At 43.0% G+C, this 23,390-nt stretch overlaps 1 protein-coding gene and 1 long non-coding RNA gene across 7 annotated transcripts in view; one reads left to right on the top strand and one right to left on the bottom strand.

Moving 5' to 3' along the window:
- The window catches only part of LOC146074101 (uncharacterized), a 71,437-nt gene extending 62,905 nt beyond the window's left edge, over positions 1-8,532 (top strand). The window contains exon 2 of the long non-coding RNA XR_014473362.1: positions 8,298-8,532. This is a non-coding gene — a long non-coding RNA (uncharacterized LOC146074101). The remainder of the gene's footprint in view (positions 1-8,297) is intronic.
- ACSL6 (acyl-CoA synthetase long chain family member 6) overlaps positions 1-23,390 on the bottom strand; it is a 226,455-nt gene that overhangs the window by 54,215 nt on the left and 148,850 nt on the right. For 5 of the 6 annotated variants that reach the window (XM_083181844.1, XM_083181845.1, XM_083181843.1 and 2 more), the window contains 3 exons: positions 17,691-17,768; positions 12,635-12,769; positions 10,320-10,454 (listed from right to left, as the gene is read on the bottom strand). In XM_083181844.1, coding sequence (XP_083037970.1) covers positions 10,320-10,454; positions 12,635-12,769; positions 17,691-17,768 — 348 coding nt within the window. Of the gene's footprint in view, positions 1-10,319; positions 10,455-12,634; positions 12,770-17,547; positions 17,626-17,690; positions 17,769-23,390 lie in introns of all 6 variants that reach the window. The other variant, XM_083181842.1, reaches the window with a different exon arrangement.

The following is a 23,390-nucleotide window of genomic DNA, read 5'->3' as shown; positions in this document are numbered from 1 at the left end:
ATGCTGTGTGCTGAGCAGTCATGCTGAGCAGGGTTTTGCCTACTGTTTATCGGGAAAACCACGTGATCTAGCAATAAAGAGTCTAAGCACTGTCTTTCCATGTGGGTAATAGCGACAGACAGGACCGCGCACCGCCATCAATGCAAAGCATACACATGGAACGATCAGTGCTCCATTTCTAAGCAATTTTGTCGAAATCGCCCTGTGTGTATGCCGCTTAATAAATCTGCAATATTTGTACATTATTAAATGATACAATTTGGACTGTGGTTGCCAGGCTAATCTTTATAGCAAGAATTACAGCATTATATTTGTAGTATTCTGACAAAACTGTAAACAATCTATATCTTCGGAAAGGCTTACAGTTCTAGCTGAATGTTGCATTATAGATTTAAATCTAATATGCAGTCTTCATTCTTAATAAGATGCCTTCATTCCAGGGGACTGAGACACTGTACATTTTCTAATTATTTATTGATTAAACGACTGGCTAAGAGGGCAGGGAATAAAGGACAAATTCTCTGCTGCTTATATTATTTATAAGGCTTTAGCAACAAATGACTATTTAAAAACATAGAAAACCACCATTTATTTTTCAAACTTGTTTAACATTAGTGGTACTGGATATTGATCTAGCCAGGCAAATTGTGAGCAGGAGAAGCAGCCTCTTAAGAGTAGAGGTGGGTCAGCTGTTTTCTTATACACCTCTGCTTCAGTGATTTTATATGTGCCAAGGTAAGATGTTGTTTGTGTACAGATCATAAATCTTTATGGAAAAATGGACCTACTAAAAGTACAGTACATAAGCAACTATAAAACAGATCTCTGGACATGTGGCCTGATTAAGGGACTAACGTAAATTTATATTTACATAAATCTTTGATCTTTGTGATCTGCATGGGAGCAGCATTGTGTGCATCTGTTTATGTCGCCTCTTACAGTGCCAGAAAAGCTGCAGTATATTGACATGCTGTGGGTGGTGACAGGGAGGGCATGTCAGCCCTGTTTTTTGGATGTCCTTAGATGCAGCTTTACTGCATAGCTGCCTACCCGTCTGCATTCTGCAAGAGACTCCCTGAAATAACAGCAATCTACCTCTCTCCCTCATTAGTCTAGCAATCTCCCTCATTTCACCTAGCCCACATTACACTGTTACATTTTTTGGGGGGAAAAGGAATGAGAGCTAGATACAATTACATTGAATCATTAGCAGCATTTCCCAGCACTTTACCAAGTATAGTAGCTCTTACTAACTGCTTTGAGGCTCATCTACATTTGGATATAAGCAGTGGTCGAAGTGGGCCGGTATGCGGCGGTATGGCATACCGGCACTTCTTCCACTGTCCCGGAAATGATGTGACACTGCTCTGAGGTGCTGCCTCTGGTCCGCTTAGAGCTGCTATTCATGAGCAGCCCGCCACAACCAGCCTGGCCACCGCCGGCTTCCATACCGCAAAGTACCTGATGGAATGGCTGCATCAGGGCACGGACTCGTCCAGGCGGCCACGGACAGAAGAAGCTCTGAGACGCTGCGGGGGGAGAGCAAGCAGCAAGTACCGGGCGGCTAAGTGAGAGTCCCGGCGCAGCCAGATGGATGCCACTAAGCAGTAGGAGATTGGGGACCTGGCGGGCGAGACGGAGCTGCTGCTGGGGGATAAACAGCGTCCCCCCTGTCTTCGCGTTACTCGCCGCTGCCGGGTGCTTCCAGCTGATTCATCATGGATGGGAAGCGCAGCGATAGTTACTCTGCAGCAAGATAACCTAAAGTAAGGCCGGCCTCGCGTGGGGGAGAGGCAGCCATGGACCCGCAGGCAGCCATGGGGATTTCACCGCCCTCCCAATGCATCCATGTGCAGCTACAGGGGGGTGCACCCTGGAGATTTACTCTCAAAGGGGGCCTGGAGCACAGGGAACCTCTGATCATCTCCAAGGTATGGATCCTAAAGTACCTGCTGGAATCGGGGACCTGGCGGCTGAGACGGAGCTGCTGCTGGGGGATAAACAGCGCCTGGATGCCACAGAGATCCAGCTCAGCATCGCCAGCGATAACCTGCAGTGCTGGGAGTGGAGGGTGGCCGGGGAGCTGGTGCGGGACGGCCCGAGGAGGATCTGCTTAAGGTACTGTACTGCCTGTGTCTGTGTGTACATTTATGTCTCAAACGTGTCTGTGTATATGTGTCATCCGTAGTGCATACATGTCTGTGTATATGTGTCATCCATAGTACATACATGTCTGTGTATATGTGTCATCCGTAGTGCATATGTATCTGTATCCCGGCATTACCCGGGCGTCTCTGTCCCTGTGTCACCCGGCCATCTCTGTCCCTGTGTCACCCGGCCATCTCTGTCCCTGTGTCACCCGGCCATCTCTGTCCCTGCGTCACCCGGCCATCTTGTCCCTGTGTCACCTGGACGTGTCTGTCCCTTCATCACCCGGCCGTCTCTCTCACTGTGTCACCCCCCACTTTCTCTGTCACTGCATCACCCCTGCCATCTCTGTCCCTCCACCACCCCGCCGTTGCTGTCCCTGGGTCACCCCGCCATCACTGTCTGTGTCACCCCACCGTCTGTCTCTGCATCCCCGCTGTCCCTGCACCCCTGCTTCCTCGCTGTCCTTGCTGTCTGAGTCACTTTCCCTATATCCCGGCTGTCCAATTCAGGTGGCATAACGTGAATTTTGGCTCAATCCAGGTGGCATAATGTGAATTTTGGCTTTATCTACTGTACATGGCATAACATGAATTTTGGCTTTTTCAGTGTCGCATAACGTGCATTTTGTCTCTATCCGGGTACTATGATGTGATTTTTGGCTCAATCTGGGTGGAATGATATGATTTTTGGCTCAATCCGGGTGCATGATGTGAATTTTGACTCTATTTGCATGGCATAAAGTGAATTTTGGCTTTTTCAGTATGGCATAATGTGAATTTTGGCTAAATCCTGGTACCATGATTTGATTTTTTTGGCTCAACCTGGGTACCATGATGTGATTTTTGGCTCAATCCAGGTGGCATGATGTGATTTTTGGCTCAATCCGGGTGGAATTATGTGATTATTGGCTTAATTCAGGTGGCATAATGTGAATTTTGACTCAATCCATGTGGCATAAAATAAATTTGGCTGAAACCTTGTGGCATAATGTGAATTTTGACTCTTTTAGTTTGGTATAACGTGAATTTTGGCTCAATCCAGGTGGTACATTGTGAACTTCTGCGTGCGCATAACTGCTATCTTCATTTTTCCATACCCCCACTTCAAAATTTCCACTTCGAGCACTGGATATAAGTAATTTAAAAAAGATACACACACACCCACCACAGGATACTGCCAGCCGTGGATGTGACACGGGACAGTCCACCAAAAATTGGACTGTCCTACAAAAATTGTGACAGTTGGGAGGTTTGTTATCATGGAGCAATGTCTGTGAACCATAGCTATAGCTCCTTGGTTACAGTGTATAATGAAAGCATTGCTGTGCTTCTGATTTTAATATATATTTAATCCTATTTAGTAAATATATCTGGGATGTAGTTAATATGCCCACAGTCGGGATCCCAGCAGTCTGGATGCCAATGCCAAAATCCCAACTTCCAACATTACCACCAACAGGAATCCAAAAAAAAGGTTCTATTCTCCCTTGTGGGGATCCACGACCCCCATTGAGGGAGAATGGAGCCTTGTAGCGAGCCACTGTCACTCTGGGGTAGATTTATTAAGCTTGGTGAAGTGATAAACTGTCTATTTTTTATCACCGGCCAATCAGCTCCTACCTGCCATTTTTCAAACCAAACCTGTAGCTTCACAGGTAGGAGCTGATTGGATGGTGATAAAAACCAGACCGTTTATCACTTCAGAAAAAGGAAAGGGTGACTGCGCTAAGTATGGTGAATGAAGTTAAATAAGATTAAATAAAATTTGTTGAAACTATGTTGCCAATCAACATGTGAAAAATATTTAATGATGACAGATAAAACAAGGATTAAAACACAATTAAATAGGACAATAAGAAATGGTTATCTTGTAATGAACCCAGTAAATTGGCTAAAAAAATATATATAGCAAGAAAAAAATCAGAAAAACAAGGGGGTGTAAAAGGACTGATTTAGTAGTCCATACGGTACCGTATTAAATGAACCGGCCGGTTAGTGATGAAGTCCTGTTTCGGTTGTATCTCTCCTCATTAACATATGGCTGAATCGGTATCTCTCCTCATAAATATATGGCTGTGTGGATGGGTATGGGTAACCCCACGGGCAATCTTGATGGAGGATGCAGAACCCCCTGTAGTTTTTTTGGCCCAGTAAATGTTGTGGGGTGCCGCTAAATGGGCGGAGATCCCAGTAATGATGGTCCAGCAGAAAAGAGGTTTTGCAGAGATTTTAAACAAGCACTCAGCAGAGAATTAGTAGGTCCAATTGAATTGGTCAGTCAGCACCAAATGGTTTTACCAACGCGTTTCGCTCCTCTTGGGAGCTTTTATCACTTCACCGAGCTTAATAAATCTACCCCAGAGTGACAGTGGCTCGCTACAATTGAGACTAATTAGCTTACATATCAGCCAGCCAGGGGTCTGCCGTCCGGGATCTCCACTGAAATACCCAGGGAGCACTCAGCCCACCCGGGGGCAATGCTATGGTCAAGAGGGATAGTAGTGCTGCTGTGCCCATGCCCTCACATGGCCAGCACACACACAATAAATTACTCACAATAAAGTTTATTACTAAGCAGTGGTCACCCGCCCCTCCACCACCCACAGCCCCCCCACATTCACCTGCGCAAACACCACTCACCGCTCATGCCCCTCTCCATCCCACAGTACAGCCACACCTGTCCCTACCCAACCCTTGCCACTCCGGAAGCTCCACCAGCCACAGCACCCGTACACCCCCTTCCTCACCCACGGCACCCCCGCATCTGCTCCTCCAAGCCCTATGCCACCACCCCCACAACATCACCCAACCAACACCCCTACCCACTCACACCATCCCCAACCAAACTAACCCACACACGGTATACTCACACGGTGTGAGTATACCGTGTGTGGGTTAGTTTGGTTGGGGATGGTGTGAGTTACACCCAAACATCATCCACCCACGCCACTGCCACACAAACCTGCATTCAAAAGTCAAGGTGGCGGAGCCCCTGACAATGGTGTGAAGAGCGCCCGTAGGGCGCGATGAATCACCTAGTATATATACACATATAAAGCCAGCTGGGACTTAGACCATTCTGTCTCAGCCCACTGGAGTGTTGGTATCTGTACTTTGTGGTAAGTTGCTGCCTGCCAGATGAGCATGGTATTTTTTGGAATGTAGATATACTGTTGCTGTACTAACATTCCATCATGTTAGACTAGATAAGCTGTTCTCATAGAAATTACTTATATTTGAAATTGTGAATTGAGCAATGTATGTACCATAAATTCCAGTGTATGATTATAACTTTCGGATCTGAACTGGAGTTCATCCATCTAACGTATAAGATGCTTTAGCTAATACCCTATGCAGTTAAGGGACCATGCTATAAATTTTAAATTATAAAAAAAAAAAAGGGGGATAGCTCATATTGATATAACCTTTGAAATTTACATACCGTGTTAGGGTCATGTTAAGATTAGGTGTATATACCACCCTAAAAAATCACTTGATTGAGTGACCATCTAAACCATCCCCATCATAGGTGAAACTTCCACGTATATATTCGCCACGTGACTAGTGTTAGGAGTGGGCAACAGCTGCATTTAAGATCACCATACAGCGGGTAAATATAAGCACCATTTTTTTACCACAGCCCTATATCACAGTCAGGGGGGATGTATGTATACAAATTAAGTGGGTTCATATCCCATTCCAGGTTAGCTGAGAACATCTTTCACTTAAAATCTGTGTCTGGATTAAAGACATCACCTATAGAAAATTCGCATCTTTCTAAAGACACATTCCTTCTATTTACCTACAACTGGTAGGTGAAAAATAAATACATTTAAATATTCCTCAACCACACTAATCATATCATTTGTTTATTCTCTGTACTATACAATATTTGTATCTTTTTTAGATGTCTGTATAAACTTTTAAAGTATCTTAAGAATACCTCTTGATGTACAGACTCGATCGCGAGGTCTAATATCGGTATGTATAGGACATATCTGTATTACTTGAAACACTTATTCTCGTGTACATTGTTGGTTTTAATACTCACAGTACATCAGACTTTCTTTTCTGTACCACTTTTAGCCATACCCCTGATGAAGTCGTTTTGACGAAACGTGTTGGATTTTAATAAAGAAATATTCAAGTCAATGAATTCTACGTCTCATTTAAAAAAATAATGTTGTTTGCCTGATTAGATGATCAGGTCCTGTTGATTAATTGTATATTTGTATCGATTGGCTAGGTTGTGATAACTTATAGCGCACTCCGATAACCCCCATCTGGTTTTTTTGCACATCTGCGCCCTCACTTACAGGAGAGCTCTATCGGAGGAGCAGCTGACTATTTAGTATAGCACGCAACAGGGTCTACCCCCACCTGTTCGATATATACTGTATATAGTGTTGGTGATGGTTAAATCCATTGGAAAAGCCATCTAATGATGAAATGTATGCCTCTTTCCTTCAGATTTTTGTGTACGGTCTACCACTGGAAAACTCAGTTTTTTGCAGTTTCAAACAGTTGGAAAATCTTTCCATCAAGAAGGTATAAATTCTGACTTTCTTCTCACGGTGATTTTGTGCCACTTATGTACCTAAAGACTCTTCCCTGGGATACTGGTCTCCCCCTTTTTTCAAACTATCGGCATTGATTGTACTTTTAAATTATGGTTATTTCCAAAAAACAAATGAATCAATTACAGTAGCCCATTGTTATGGCTATTTATGTTCTATGTTCTTCTCCACTGTCCTCCTCTCCATATCCTATTCTTCATTTATGTAATTTTTATGTGTGTTCATATTACTGAACTGTATTGTTTGTATTATTTACAGTACAATTTTTGTTCATATCATTGAACTACATTGTTTGTATTATTTACAGTGCAAAATTGTCGTGCCAATTAATATTTCCAAAGCCCCTGATGAAGTCAATTCGTTGACGAAACGCGTTGGGCCTGCAACTTCATTGGATGTATCTTAAGAACTGTTTTGTTTTATCAGTCATGTTATGTAGTCTTATAAGACAATATTTTATTAAATTCTAATGTTTTAAATTGCGTACTGATCTATAGCGCACTCTGAACCTTTCTCTCTCTCTCTCTCTCTCTCTCTATATATATATATATATATATATATATATATATATATATATATATATATATATATATATATAAATATAAATATATATATATATATATAAATATATATATATATATATATATATATATATATATAGTAAAGCTACTACAGGTGATGTATTACCCTGGGTCATGCAATTTAACACATCATCTGGAGGGATCACAGGGGTCTCTAAAAAACATTGGAACATTGTCCAATCGGATGAATCTTTAGGACTGGACAATAGTAGACTTATTGTTATTCAAATTCCAGAAATCTCTGCAGTATATTTTTTTAATTCTGACATCGCTGGGCTAGGTAAAGAATGCCCTAAACATTTTTTGTCCAATAAGAGATCCAGTTGTTTCAAGTGTCCCTGCACGATGTGTAAATTCCTGGTGACAGGCGACACTTTCTTTCATCCCCATTTGGGCACTGAATTTTTTTATCATCTGACGTGCGAGAGTACACACATGGTGTACCTGATTGGTTGCCCGTGTGGCCCCGCTTACATCGGCAAAACTAGCCGTAAATTAAAGGAGCGGATGGGGGCCCACTGCTCCTCCATTAAACTTGCTATTAATTCCAGAACCAGTGATCAACCGGTCGCAAGACATTTCTTGCAGGCCGGTCATAGTCTTACTTGTTTAAAATACCGTACGATAGATCACGTCCCCCCACTGAGGAGAGGAGGAGACCGAAATGCTATACTGCTACGCAGTTAGATAACAAGTTAGATACTATTACCCCACGGGGCTTAAATGATATGATGCCATTATCATGTCTGTTGACCCGGTAAAATAGCTTAATGTTTGCATCTAGGACAGGGCCATATACACCAGCACTGCCCGTTTGCACATCCATGCTATATGTTTTAGATTGTATTATGATGAGTATGTTATATTATAAGATTGTTGTTACAGACCATCACTACTGATGTATCTATATTATTGCTCATATATAACTTTATAATCGCCAGTTAAACACTATTCAATATGTCCTTTGTATTTGTTTTTATTTATCACAGATGCTGCATCTCCATGGTGACGCGACGCTATGCGGATCCCGATGTGACTACATCACTGATGTGCGCCCACTGACCATCGGGCGCTGACACAATGACGTCATCGGGATGCCGCCCAGCGTGGACAAACTCCGTGGCGTGACGGCAGAATGTGACACCGGGCTATAAAGTAAGATGTTTGATTTATGCTTTGCTGTATCCTGACGAAATTCTAACAAAGAATGAAAGGTTGACTATCTATCTGACTCAGTCTGCTTAATTTCGCTACGAGTGCCGCACATTGTGTTATCTACAAAGCCTCTGTATCGTGAGGGCACCGGGCGCAGCATACACAGCAGGAGCGAGTGCCGGTCCTACTGCATTCTAGATCTATATATATATAGATATCTATATATCTATATATCTATATCTCTCTCTCTCTCTCTATATACATATATATATATATATATATATATATAAAACCCCAGCACTAAGTGTAAGAACAATAGAGTCCAGTGTGAAAACCTCTGTTATAAAACAAGGGGTTAATGGTTTATCACCAAAGTCCAATGGGTATGGGACTGCAGCAACCTTCAACGACAAAACTTCTTGGATCCAAGGAGGTGAACATCTAGACAAAAACACAAGGGACCTTATTCTAGTTCACTCTTTCTGAGAAAATCCTTCTAGATGGACAAAACCATGTGCACTGCAGAATTAGATTTGGGTGGGGTTTTACTTCAAAGTGAGATCTATATTGCAGTGTAAAAATAAAGCAGTCAGTATTTACCCTGCACAGAAACAAAATAACTCACCCAAATCTAATTCTAGAGTGAACTAGAATAAGGCCCATAGAGAGGTGCTCTTCATGGTGCATTAAAGATGATTTAAAATTGTTTTTAATGCACCAAGAAGCGCACCTGTCCTTGTGTTTTTATATATATATATATATATATATATATATATATATATATATATATACACACACATACAATATATATATATATAAATAGGTATATATAAATGTGTGCATACAATTATTGTAGGAAACACAGTTCTGTACAGAATAGTATTGCCATTAGGTATGCTTCCTTGTTGCTGACCCCTCCAAGGGGGCTGATAAATCCCTAACCCCCCCTGCCCCCACCTTCTTAATACTCCCCTCTTTTCTTGGAGTAGCAAAATTGAACATTAAGACACAATAAACAATGTGCATGCTATTTCTATACTTCCGATGATGACCTCAGCAAGAAGCCGAATGTGATGCCATCAGCAGACTGTCACAGAACACTGCTAACACAAAAACACTGTAGGAGAGCTATTCAACCCAGTGCTATAACCTGCTCCATACCAACAGACTACAATGGATGTTTTGCAAATGTAAAATAATAGTGGTTTGACATTTCACATTTGCTATAATAAGTTCATGTACTGTATCCACAGTATGAATTTAAGCTTTTTTTTTTTTTCTGAATAGCTTGATAGGCTCCTGGGGTTGAATAGTAGAAGAGAGCTATCAGCCCCACAAAAGGCTAATCAGGACCTTCAGCAATGTGGCTGTGTTAAATCAGAATCAGCTTTATTGGCCAGGTATACTTCGTATACTAGGAATTTGAAAAGGCTGTCATCCGGATCATTAGGGGCTCTTTCTCTGCTTTGGGAAGCAGCAACTAGTGAGTCACCTCCTGGAATATCCAGGGGTCTGTGCCTGGTAGAAACTGCTTGGATTGTTTCTCAGGGGTAGATTTATGAAGCAGTGATAAGGGAGGAGAAGTGCCTGGTACTTTATCACATGAGGATACAGTTACATAAACAGTATGTATCTGTACCTGGTATCAGACTTTATAACCGTAGAGTAATATGATTTTGGTGCAGTACGAAAAACTGAAGGATTAAAAAAAAAAAATGTACCTCTGTGTATTCAGTCCTGAGGGAAGGAACCGGAAAAACTATTTGACAATAAAATATACTTCATTTTCTATTATTTAATTTATTACATGAATATTTGGCTAAGATGATTTTGCTCTCCACCTGCACTTACTGTACCTGCACTTTATTGAAGAGCAGCTTGTCCCACAGACTGTTATTTCGAATGACTCCTCGTCTCACTTCAACTTCCTTCCTTCGAGATGCAAATTCAAGAATCCATCTCTTAATGGGTGTATTTGCTTGGCTAAAGATCTAAAATAGAGTAAAAGGAAAAATCATTGGAGAGATTCATACATACACACACATACATTTGCTCCGCACACAGAACCTCATTTTAGAGTAGGAAAACATTCAGACCAAAGGTCCATTTTTGCTTTAAACCAGCATCAGTGTCTGACAGAACTCACAGTACTGTATATTCCCAGTGTTCTGAGCTGGTCCACCTAACACATATCCTTGTACTGTATTTCTCTTTGCTCCAACTTTGGCTTTTCTTCTGACCTAATTCTTCCCATCCCCTGGTACTGCCTTGCAAGGCTGGTTCCGACCCATTACGATTGTCTCTGTGCAGTTTTATAGTATGGTCCACATGAGCATCATCCATGCAAAAGTAGCGTCACTTATACCCCTCTAACATCACAAAAATAACCCAGGTTGACTCAGGTCTCTGTATGATTTGAAAGGGCCTTTTAAAATCTCCCGGGTCCAGCAACCTGGCCAGGGCTGCCACTAGGAATTTTGGGGCCTGGGACTGATTTCCAGCCCCCTCCCCCCACCGAATCCTGCTGCAGGTCCCGAAGGCACAGGCTTCTTCAATTTAGGATGCCAGCGGCCAATTAAAATGCAGCTGGTGAACCAGTCAGAGCTTGTGTACTGGCAGCTGCTCTGATTGGCTAAGGCTACACAAGCTCTGATTGGCTCAAAAGCCACTGCAGCATTTTAATTGGCTGCTGGTATCCTGCATTGAAGAAGTAGGCAGCACAGCGGAAGCAGTCAGGGGTTGTGTTGCGGTGAGCAAAATGTGCTGCCCGGGCCCTTCCAGAGTCTGGGACAGCTGTACCCACAGCACACACCCCCACCCCCCTCCTGTTGGTGGCCCTGAACCCGGCATTCCGACCCAGGTTAAAATAAGTGTCCTGGGAAGGACCCATGTCCAAAACCCTGCTTTTGCCTATCTGCTCCACAGGAGGTTTCTGACCTCCCTGAGCTTGCCTTAGGGCACCTGCATTACAGTTTGACAGGTGTACCGTCCCAGTTAAACTCCCCACCTGCTATTGTAGGTCAACATAGGAAAGATCAGCATGAGAAAAGTTTGACATGACTTCTTGGTGTCTGTGTCTTGCTATGCTTCGGGCACGGTGCTTTTCTGGTCTCGGCACACTATTATGATCTAAGTCTATGTCGGAAGGTGAACAAGTTGGTTATAAAAAAAAATAATGGCCAACTTATGTAGACATTTTTCCATGTCAACCTTTTTTTTTATATTGTATCATTTTTGATTGTGCTGACATTTTCACCATGTCGGCTTAATGCATGTTGACCTTTTTCATGTGTCAACCTTCTGCCTGTCGACCTTTTGACCGTCGACCTAATGATATACATAATTTGGGTAGCTCGAGGAAATCGATTGAAAGTTATCTGTAAAGTGTCTCTGGCTACTAAATCAAGAACAGATTTTCGTCAAAGTTAGGGTTCAATTCAGACCCCTGTGTGATGGTGGTTAGTGCATTCCCAAAGACTCATCATGAAGATCATCTGAATAAAGGTTAGGGAAAAGCCTATAAGAAGGTTTTAAAGAGTTGAAAGAGTTGAAACATCATCATTGTTGTTTTGTGAGTAACAGGAATCATCATACAGTATATCACAGGATTGCTTTCACAATGCATTCCTTCTGATGTGTGTCATTGCTTCCGGAGAGAGTAATACCCCTTTCACACCGCACTTGTTAAACGGTATATTGCCGTTTTTTTTCCATTTTAAAACGTTTAAGGCTGCAGTGAGAAAGCGACAGAGTTGATTTACCGGTTAAAGATAACCGGTATATCAAACTACACGTTTCAGAGCCGTTTTTTATGCAGTGAGAATGGCTCTGAAACAGTATTTAGTAAAAACCAACAGACTACAGACCTGTGATAGGCTGGCTGCCTTGAAACAGGTTGAGGGGATTAAACGAGTTGACTGATGTGAATGGTATTTAAACGGTATTTAAAATGGTAATCTACTGCAACGTGAAGGCTCAGACCCGTTTTAAATACCGTTTCAAAATACAGTTTTTTAAAACGTTTAGGCAGTGTGAAAGTGGTATTAGTTACAGATCATTCATCCCCATACTGCGGGGTTACCTGCTCTACAACAAAACCTAAACATATCAGGCCTGGCAATGACACATTTGTAATGATTATAAGTTACATTTAGCAGAAGTGAATACTCACCTTGTCATACATTCTATTCAATAGCCTTGGTACAACCGGGAAAATGGTGGGCCGCAAAGTCTTCATGTCATCGGATAACAGGCGAATGTCACCTTGGAAGAACCCAATGCGACCTCCATGACAATACACCACTGACTGTTAAGATGAGAAAAGAATAAAAGTGAATTCTAAATGTTAAAAACCGTTATGCAAACTGTTAGTAATTTGTGTTATGGAAGCTTCTGGGTGGACACACAGATGGTGGGTGGTTTCCTTTCACACCCCAAAAATATACTCATACAGTGGTGCAAGTAGAATTTTTTTCTTGGTGGTACTGATAGGCTCCAACAAAAAATGCTCTTGCTTGGGGGAGAGCCGGGCAGCTTGTGCTTACAATTGTGGAGCCTGCTCTTCATGGTGTCGGCGCCGCTGATGCCTGTCAGTGTGACAGGCTCAATCAGCAGTAGCCAGTAGCTGCATACAGCACCAATCATAACGCTGGGTGGGCGGGCTGCGGATGCATTATATTTAGACTTAAAATAAAAATAGAATTGACAGTGGGTCAGGGGGTAAGTGGTACTGCGTACCTACAACATATTTCTTACAGGTACTCCGTACCACGCCGTACCCCCTTACTTGCAACACTGTACTCATAGTATATTTATTATTTGGCTCCTGATAATCATAGTATATTAGGAGTTATTTGGCTCCTGATAATAATGAACTTAATAGTGTGTATATATCACCAAATTCAGACTTTTTTTCTAATAGGCAAAATCATGTTGCCTATCAGATATTGGCTGCTTTATTCTTATGGTGCATACACACAGTGAGATTTACTTTCTATTAGACCACTAATGGCAGGAAAGACTATCCAGATCCAGACACAAATGCAGGTCCAGACACAGTTAGAATAGAGGTCAAATAGAAAGTAAATCTCACCGTGTGTATGCGACATTACACTGCAATTTAGATTTCAGTTTGAACACACCCTACCCAAATCTAACCAACTATCTCAGCACAGGTTACATCTGCCCCACCTGCAGTGCAGCATGGTTTTGTTCATTTGAGAACAAAATGTGTTTTGCGATCCAATCTGAAGTAGGCCCATTGTACATGTGGTAGGGAATATAGGGCGTATTTGCACATGTGTAGGGCCGCTGCACAAACTGCACAAAGGCCTTTGGCAACACAGTTGCCGAGGCATTGGTACAGGTAGGTGAAGAAGGGGGTGGGCAGGGAGGTATCTGGAGGGGGAACGCCCAGTGTTTTATGGGCATCCCCATGAAAATGCTGTGCGTTCCCCTGGGAAAGCAGGCGGGTCGATGCCTGTCAGGGGTGGGCAGCTGATGCCTGTCAGGGGTGGGCAGCTGATGCCTGTCAGGGGTGGGCAGCTGATGCCTGTCAGGGGTGGGCAGCTGATGCCTGTCAGGGGTCGGCAGCTGATGCCTGTCAGGGGTGGGCAGCTGATGCCTGCCGCCTCTTCAACGGACACCGAAGGAAATGAAAGTCAGTTTAGACTGACTTTATTTCCGAAGGGGAGAGAAAACATTTCATGGTCGGCGACCAACGAATGATTTCTCTCCCCTTCAGCCACATGCGAGGGGATGTGTCCTCGTACATCCCATTATATGTTACCAATGGGATTGGGCAGCGGGCGGGTGGCACTCCGCAGGGCAGCGTTAAGCTGCTCGCCAAGGATCGATTGAGTGCTGCTTAGCGAGCAGTGTTGAATCACCCCCATAGAGTGTAAGCTCTGCTTGAAAATGTAGATCTAAGAAATTGTAACTGCAGAAATATGTAGTGTCATATTTGCTAATGAGTAGTGTGCGTTAGTGTTTAATAAAGTAATAATTAAAGCTCATTTAGCCTAATTTAGCAGAAAGGGAAGCCAGTACCATTCCGAAATCTGCTAAGTTTTGACGTTAAAAACAATGGGCTTCATTCAGCAGGAATCGCTGATCAGAGAATCCGCAAATCAATGTATTATTAAACATTTGCGCATATGCAGCATTCACATTGTGCATGTGCAGGGAAAACACAAAAGCCGCAGAGGCGCTGCAGTTTGACAGGAAGCTGATGTTTAGGGGCAGTAACATGGGGCCTTATTTTGGTTCATTCTTTCTGACAAAATCCTTCTTAGATGGGCAAAACCATGTGCACTGCAGGGGGGCAGATGTTACTTGTGCAGAGAGAATTAGATTTGGGTGGGGTTTTACTTCAAAGTGAGATCTATATTGCAGTGTAAAAATAAAGCAGTCAGTATTTACCCTGCACAGAAACAAAATAACTCACCCAAATCTAATTCTCTCTGCACATTTTACATCTGCCCCCCCCTGCAGTGCACATGGTTTTGTCCATCTAAGAAGGATTTTGTCAGAAAGAATGAACCAAAATAAGGCCCATGGTGTTTTCTGGGTGTATTTGATAAAACTCAGGCGTGCCCAGGCATTTCTCAGATCAGTCTCTGAAGTCAGCGATGACCATTTCCAGTCTGATTCTTGAGCAGATTAGTGGAAGCTCTAGACTGGCGCAGATGAAAAAACTGTAAGACAGTTCTGCTTTTGTGCATGGATCTGCGAATGCGTCACTATTTGTGATACACTTACAATTTTGAAAGGGGCGTTTTTTCTTTTCTCTCTGGGTGGTGGCTTTCTGCTTGCAGCCCAATACGTTTTCTCTAATTAGCGATCCATGCTGAATTAGGCCTGACTTGGGAAATGTGCAGTGCACTGAGTAACACTGCAGGCAATTACATTTTCCTGTTTTTCACCTTAAATTGAGCACAACTTTACACAAGTGTGAAATTCTAATAGTAATTAGTTACCAGCCTGTCAAAATGATTAGGCACCAGCGGCTGTGCTTGGCCCAACGCATCAACACTTTAATTGCTCTGTCTGGTGCCATCTAGCCTTCTAACAATTGAATTCTCCCCATAAACGTGAGGAGCAGCGTTAGCCTTTCCTGAGTTTTTCACTTTTTTTAAGCCGACAGGCGTTATTTCATTCCCTACCATCCACTAGGGCGTGGAGGGTGGATAGAACAGTGTGCCATGTGTAGTAAGGCACCGTGCTTGAAGCATGGTGAGTGCAGTGATACACTTCGACAGTGTCCATGTCGACATTTGGGAAAACGTGGAAAACATGTCCATCTTTTGACTGTTGACCTTGCCCTTGTCGATCTATTGCCTGTGTCGACCTTCCACCCCAGTCGAGCTTAGCCATGTCGACCTATTTCTGGTGTCAACCTAAGGCCTGTCGACTTCCAGTGGTCGACAATGCATGTCGACCTAATTTGGGCCAACCCAATGACCCATACAGTATTATATTGGGGCAAATTTTTTATCCTTTGTTTTACTAATAAAAAGTAATGTAAGGGCTTTTGGAGCAGTTTTGGTGAAAAACTGCTTGGAAACCGTTTAATTAACTTTTTTTTTTTGTAACCAGATCACATTTTGCATAATTATAAAGAGAATGCAATCTGGCCAAATTTACTAAGCCAAAAAAAATACAACTGCCGTGACCCCTGTGAGAATAATGCTATCCTTAGCTAGCATAGTCATAGGGGTCCTTGCGAATCCTATCTGCTGCATAGGTTTCTCTGGCCATATGCAGAGAACACTATGCTTTTGCCTAACCAGTGTCATCAGGTCCGTGTCCCCAATGGACACACAAGCTGATCATACTCACCTACAGCCAATGACTGGTGATCGGTGCTCCAGTGAGAGCTGTTGGTCATCGTGGGCTCTAGCGATGAGGGTGGCAGTGCATGCGCAGCACATACTGTACTCGCCGTATTTTGGGTGAAAATTACTCCAATAAGGCTACAGAAGGCATTCACAGGGACGGAGGATTCTTACAAGTGATAATTGATACATCCATGCAATGTAATCAATTATCACATCGCCCATTGGGGCGACATTACCATGGTAATGTTATTATGGTGATAAATTGTCTCCATAGAAAAGTGCCGTGTCTCTTCACAAATAAATATCTATGAAACCTTGGGGATAGGGAACAGGGATTGGGGAATATATTTTTTGCAATTTGGTGCTGGGTTGTATAATCCTTGCAATGCTGTCCTGAAACTTCCATATGTACCATATATACTCAAGTATAAGCCTACTTTTTCAGAACATTTTTTATGCTGAAAAAGCCCCCCTCGGCTTATTCTCGAGTGAGGGTCCCACTTGAGTCAATAAGTCTTCCCAGTTTTTTTTGTTGTGAAATTAGGTGCCTCGGCTTATATTCAGGTCAACTTATACTCGAGTATATACGGTATATCCATGCATAGTTTCAGTATACTAATTCTTTGTCTCTTGTAAATTTATTTTAATCTATTGATTAAGTCGACCAGTAGATTTGTTTGTATACGTTTGTTTTGTATACAGTATGGGTGAAATTAAATAGAATGAGAGATTCAGAAAGTGAGAGATTTGGTAAGAAATCTCCAGGTTTTTTTAAAGCGGCAATCATTTACACTGCAAAACAGTTTCATTTTGAAGTGTAAATGATTGCCGCTTTTAAAAAAAAACGGAGATTTTGGGCGAACATGACCCTCTTCTCTTCCCCTGGCCATGCTCAGAGCCAGATCTACCTCCTCTGTCCCAAAGCAACTGTGAATGTAGTCAGAGTCATATTGCCCTTCTCCCTAATTTAACTGTATCCCTTGGAATTGGTGTATATGGTGTGTGCACAGTTGTCATACAGTACATCACTGGAAAAAGGAAGATTTTTTTGCATGCAGACATCAATCATCTTCTACGATTCCCTTATGTTAGTCCCCACATCTAATAATTGGTTTTAGTAGCGAATTTACATGTAATTTCAGGTGTTATATTGATCTCTTTGTTACCAGTCATCTCAGATCATTAAATTCAGCACAACTGTGTTCTTGGTGAGAGTGTCATTACTTTCACCAGTACAAAGACCTACCTGCACCATTCTCTCAAACATGTGTGCTAAAGGCAAATAGGATATGTGTACATCCTCAGATGTTGGGGACCACTGACTCTGGAAAGAAAAAACAAAACATAGGCAGCCCAACGAGGCCAAGTCAGAGCAGGCAAGAGGCTTACCTGTATTACTCTCTCAAACATGTGAGCCAGAGGCAAGAAGGAGATGAGCACATCGTCCTGTTTCGGAAATATCACTTTCTGCAGGTGAAGGGCGTGGGAGACAGAAAAGGAGAGAAACACTGACAGGAAGACAACGAGAAAGTCATAAAACAATAAAGAAGAAAAATGGTGCAAAAAGGGGGAAGGGTTGTGAGAGAGAAACGGGTAGGTAGAAGAGAGCAGCATACAGAGTATAGTGTTAGCGTAAAGGGTCACTGAAGCTACAATGTGTTAGCCGCAGTAGTACACATTAGGGCAACACAGATATAAAAGGCCATAGAATGGTTCCTACTAGAAGAACCCAGCTTTGGTTTTTGCTGAGGTACTTTCATTGTGTGAAGAAATATGTTACTTATATTGTTCTGTTACCAGTTGTACTGGTACCACCTAATTAATAGGGCCTACACACATAGCGATTTTTAGCCATTTTCTAAGGGATCTGACTAAAATCGCTTTTAGACAATTCCCTACATCGCTATGTTTGTAGGGGCCAGCAATAGTGCTCATCGCTATCGCTGGTAGAATGAAGAATGTGTGTAGGGCCTATAAATTTTACTTCCATGAAAAACCCTGTCAGAACCCAGTAGAGATGCATGGGAAATATGTATGACTCTGCATTGTCTGTATGTACGTATGATTGGTTCCGTAGCATGAGCAGTCAGGTGTACAGTCACATTTATATCAAGAGCTTCATGGGTCAGACTGCTTTTACCCATCTCTGTGGATTTTCATAGCATTTATATTTTTAAGTAAAGAAAGCCCCAATATACCTTTACTTGTAGTTTTAGAAGACAGAAATGAAGATGAAAAAGACATATATTGGGGAAAAAAGGGAAATTTATAACCGGCAGCTTGTCAGATGTGATAGCAGCCACACTCAGCGTTTGTCAATGACGGCAGAGTGCAGCGATCACCAGAGACACCAGGAAGAGCATTGCAGCGTGGTCACTTACATTCACAACTACAGTATATTGCTGAGTTGATGTGTTTTCTTTGATTATATGAAGTATATGAATGTGTCTTTTCACAGGGACTTCTCTTTTTTTAAATTAACATTACTACCAGCTTATGTCTAGCTGGGCTTGGAATATCAGTTACTGATTTCAGAGTAGCTTTATATATAGTCCTAAGTGTATCACAGGGTTGCCGACTTTGAGATTCTCCTCTCTGGGAGAAGCCCGGAGAGGAGAGATTCAGCAGACACTCAGGGGGCAGGGCTTGCGAGTGACATCACTAAGCCCGCCCCCATGCTGGTAAAGCAGCTAATTCACGGATCTCCGTGGAGGGGGCGGGGCTAAAATGAAGCGATTTTGCCGTTTTAGCTCCGCCCCCTCCTCTGAGACCCGAGGATTGCGGCATTTTAATGCCGCGATCCAAGGGTCAGCGGGGGTCCCCCCTGAATCCGGGAGGGTTGCCCACCCTTCGGGGGGGCCGGGAGGGGGACCCGATTTTCGGGAGACTCCCGGAAATTCCGGGAGGGTCGGCAACCCTGGTGTATCAGTGTGTTGTATTCTGAAGCTGCCCATACAGTAGCTTATACTGTTGTGGGAAAGTCATGTGTGAGAAAGGAGGCTGGCCAAGAGGGCAATCACAGCCTCACCTAAAGGATGTTGGACAGAAACCTGCATTTGTGGATTATATTACTTTATCACAAGTATACAGGGCAATGAGAGTTACCCTCAGAGATCTCTGTTATGTACAATTCAGTGGTGAAACCTGTGATTTGTGGGGCCAGGTGAAAAAAATATAATTTGGGCCACCTCCTCCACCCCAAGTTCACAATATGCAACATGGTAGTGGGGTAGTGGTTGACAGGGAGAGGCAGGGGAAAGCAGAGTGTCAGAGAGGGAGAAAGGGGCAACAGTGGGCCCCTAAGTCTTCAGGGGCCCGCTGCACCAGTGGTAGTTCCACCTCTACAATTACTCATGCACCGGAGGCGACGAATAAGCTCCCAGTTATGCTATTATTACACAATAGTAACAAACATAAAAGCTTTGCAAAAACTAAATCAACCAAGAAGCGTATATAAAAGTATCTAAATGTATACAAAGAGGGGAGTAGTGTTAGAGAGGAGACCAACTTATACCCCTTTTACACCAAAATCCCTGGTCGGACCCTGGTCTTTGAACACGGGAGTTTCCAGGGTTGGACCCAGCTTCATACCCAATTTACACAGCACTGTGACCCAGGTCGGACCCAGGTCTGCGCCGTTTACACTGAACCTGGGTCAGCACTGCTTTTCCCTATGAATGACATAAAAAATGTCCATTTTAGGACTGATAAACTGGCATCCAACTTTCCCTCAATGATTTTAAATAAAAATTAAAAGACATGACAAGTTAGCATTGAAAAATGTTGGTTTGTTTATTTAGTAAAATATTTTTCAAAAAGTTTTATTCAGTGCTCAAGCGCACATAGCGGTATAAAGGTGCAGCATCACCCATGTGCTCTCCCCAGCCCCCTCCCCTGCAGCAGCAGACCGAATCTCCCATGTGCTCCCCCCCCCCAAAATAATAATAATAATATAAATGATACTGCATCCAATTATGATTTCTGTGTGCACTGCCCGTATCCTTCCTGGCTGCTGTCTTTTGCCACTGCAGCGCACTGTGGAAAGGCGTCCAGCACTTCTGGTATCCTTTCAGCACTACCCGGATGTCCCAACCTGGGTTGGGACCATTTACACCGCCCACGACCCAGGTCCAACCAGTGTTCAACCCTGGTCAGGACCTGGGTAGGAGACCAGTGTTACTGGACCTGGGTTGGCCCCTTTTACACCAAGGCTGACCTGGGTCCAACCTGGGTTATTCCTTGGTGTAAAAGGGGTATAAGTTGCTAAGGCTAGTCCATAACTATTCCAATGCAATGTTCTTTGGCACTGAACCCAATCTGTCAAACTTTTCCCAGACAATGGGGCAGATGTATTAAGCCTTAACAAGAGATAAATCCAAGGGTGATAAGGAGAGATAAACATCCAGCCAATCAGCTCCTTACTGACTTTTTTCAAACACAGCCTGTAACATGGCAGTTGGCAGGTGATTGGCTGGAAGTTTATCTCTCCTTATCACCCTTGCATTTATCTCTTGTTAAGGCTTAATACATCTGCCCCAATATCTGTCAATGTGGTAATTGGCATGTAGTGCTTGGGTGGATTACAAACCCTTTAAACCAGTTTAAACGGTTTATTAGATAGCTGTCATATGGTTTTTGGATGATTTATTGACCATGACAGCCTCTGTTCCATTGCCTCTGTTCCAATATGGAACACTTGGATTTTTCAGCTGTAGCAGAAAAGTATAAATCCCAAATTTGAAATATCGCTGATTTAAATAGTGGGCTAAAAAATAGAGAGATAGCAGTCATCCAAATCACAAGGACTTTAAGCAAAATCTTTAGGTGGACTTTGATTTCCCTGCAATTTTGACAGAATCCATTTATTTCTTCTGTATGCTGAAAAAATCACATTTGATTATTTTAGCCAAATTTGAATATGTGTTTGCCATAGTTTCTAACATTGGAAATGAGACCCATTGCTGTGTTACTAAGCATGTGTCATTTAATCTTGGATATCATCTCATTATACCGACTGTCCAATAGCATGTAATGTCCTGGCATCTGTATTTCTGCTGACAGAATACTCTGCCCCGCAGGCTTGCAGCCTACATGTCATCCTTGGCTCTGAAAAGTGTTTTGTGTCCTACATTCAGGGAGTTATTCTGGCTGATTCGCAAGGCTACGAATTGTCAGCCTTGCGAGTCCCCCAGACGCTGCCCAGCAAATGCCACCCCCTGCACGCAGTGCAAATTAATTTTTAACATAAACATCCATTTGCAGGCTATGTGGTAACACCCACATCATTCGATGGTCGCCAACTATCAAATGATGTGGTGAGTGTACACATATCTAAAGTGACTCTCAGGTCACCTTAGATATGCGTGCACATTCGCCAGGAAGTGGGAGGGCAGATGATGTCAGCTGCATGCCCCCGCCACCCATGTCAAAAAGTCGATCACCATGGGAACGCCCAGTGGTTTCATGGGAGCGACCATGAAATGCTGCCCGTTCTCATGGGCGCGACTATCCACCGCCACCCCCCGTCTGAAGTCATGGGTGCGTGCGCCTGGTGAACAGTCTGTTTGCCATGGCTGCGTGCACCCTGCATATGCACATGTGCAGAAATGCGTCTGTGCATACACCCAACATCGGTCCCCCATGCAAATGCACACGGGATGTGAATCAACCAGAAAAACCAGCTCAATCTGTGTCCACATCCTGTTACATCAAACAGACATATCCAGAATGCACCCACATCTCATACATAACAGAACTGTAATTCATGCATCATCATCTTCCACATTGATTATTGCAATAGTCTCCTTACTGGTCTTCCCCAAAATGGACTTTCACCCATACACTGTATATGTAATGAAGCTGCAAGATTGGTCTTCCTGCACCTTACACTAGTTGCCAGTCTGTTACCAAACCCAATATGAAATACTTCTAATTTGTGTGTCTCTGAAACTCTGCCATCTGTTGGCAGCGAATACAACTCCATCTCTTTCTCTCTCATACATTTCTAGGGGCCCAGGAGATGCCAGCCATGGATAGATGCCAAAAGAAACATGGTGGAGGGAGTGTACAGAGAGGCTGCTGGGACGAAGCCAGAGCTAGGTGTTGCAGGACCACCAGTAGAGTTGTGCCAGAAGCGGTTCCAAAATTGAGGCTACGGCTTTATCTGCAATGTAGGCCTCAGCAGTTCTCAGGTAGAGGGCCAGATGACCTAAGATTCAAAAGTGATAAAATGGAGAGATCAGCTGATGTCTGTGACATGGCAGGTAGGAGCTGATTGGCTGGCTGTTAATCACTCTTCATTTTATCACTTTTGAAGCTTAGTGCATCTGGCCCAGAAAGGGGTGGGAGCACACTTGGGAAAGCTGGGAGGGTATAAGGGCCCAGATAATTGCTGGCTTGCTTGCTGCCTGCCAGTCAGACAAAGCACGCCTGTTCCAGAGCTCAGTTCGGCCATGCCCCACACTCCAGCAAAGTACTTGAGCTGGGACAGTTTCTGAGCGCTTAGTGCTCAGCGCTAGCCAGCTGAAACCAAATGTGTATGTTCACTGTAATCCCGGAAATCCCAGCATTCAAATGCTGGCATTTATTTGCCACAGGATTGCCCACCCTATCTCATACTGTAGATCAAAACAATTATGCCAAAAATACTAATCATTAAGTACACTATTAGCTACTTAGTAGGCTGTTAGTGAAAAAAGTATTCACCAAAGAAATCGCTATCTTGCGTGGCAGAGCGTCTAAATTACCCAAAGAGGCTTATGCCATATGCTACAATAAGTATATTGCAGGTGTATGAGGACACATCTGTATTACTGTGGTGTTCTCATTTGTAAAAATAAAGAACTAATAATAAGATAGCGATTTCTTTGGTAGATAGATAATTAGATAGATAATTAGATAGATAGATAGATAGATAGATAAAATATTGGAGTACAAATGGAATAATAAAGTGAATGATGTAAAGAAATAAAAAGAATCGGTAAATTGTAAAATGAAACATTAAGCCAGCAGACTGTTCCAGATCAATAACAAATCAGACCTGCAATTCCGATCCCAGGACCCTGCTTTGGTGCATTAATGGGAATAAGT

The sequence above is a fragment of the Crinia signifera genome, chromosome 4, assembly GCF_055691185.1.
Source record: "Crinia signifera chromosome 4, ASM5569118v1, whole genome shotgun sequence".
In the NCBI taxonomy this organism is placed as follows: Eukaryota; Metazoa; Chordata; class Amphibia; order Anura; family Myobatrachidae; genus Crinia; species Crinia signifera.
Note: the sequence above shows the minus strand (reverse complement) of the source record. Positions and strands in the feature narration are given on the sequence as shown.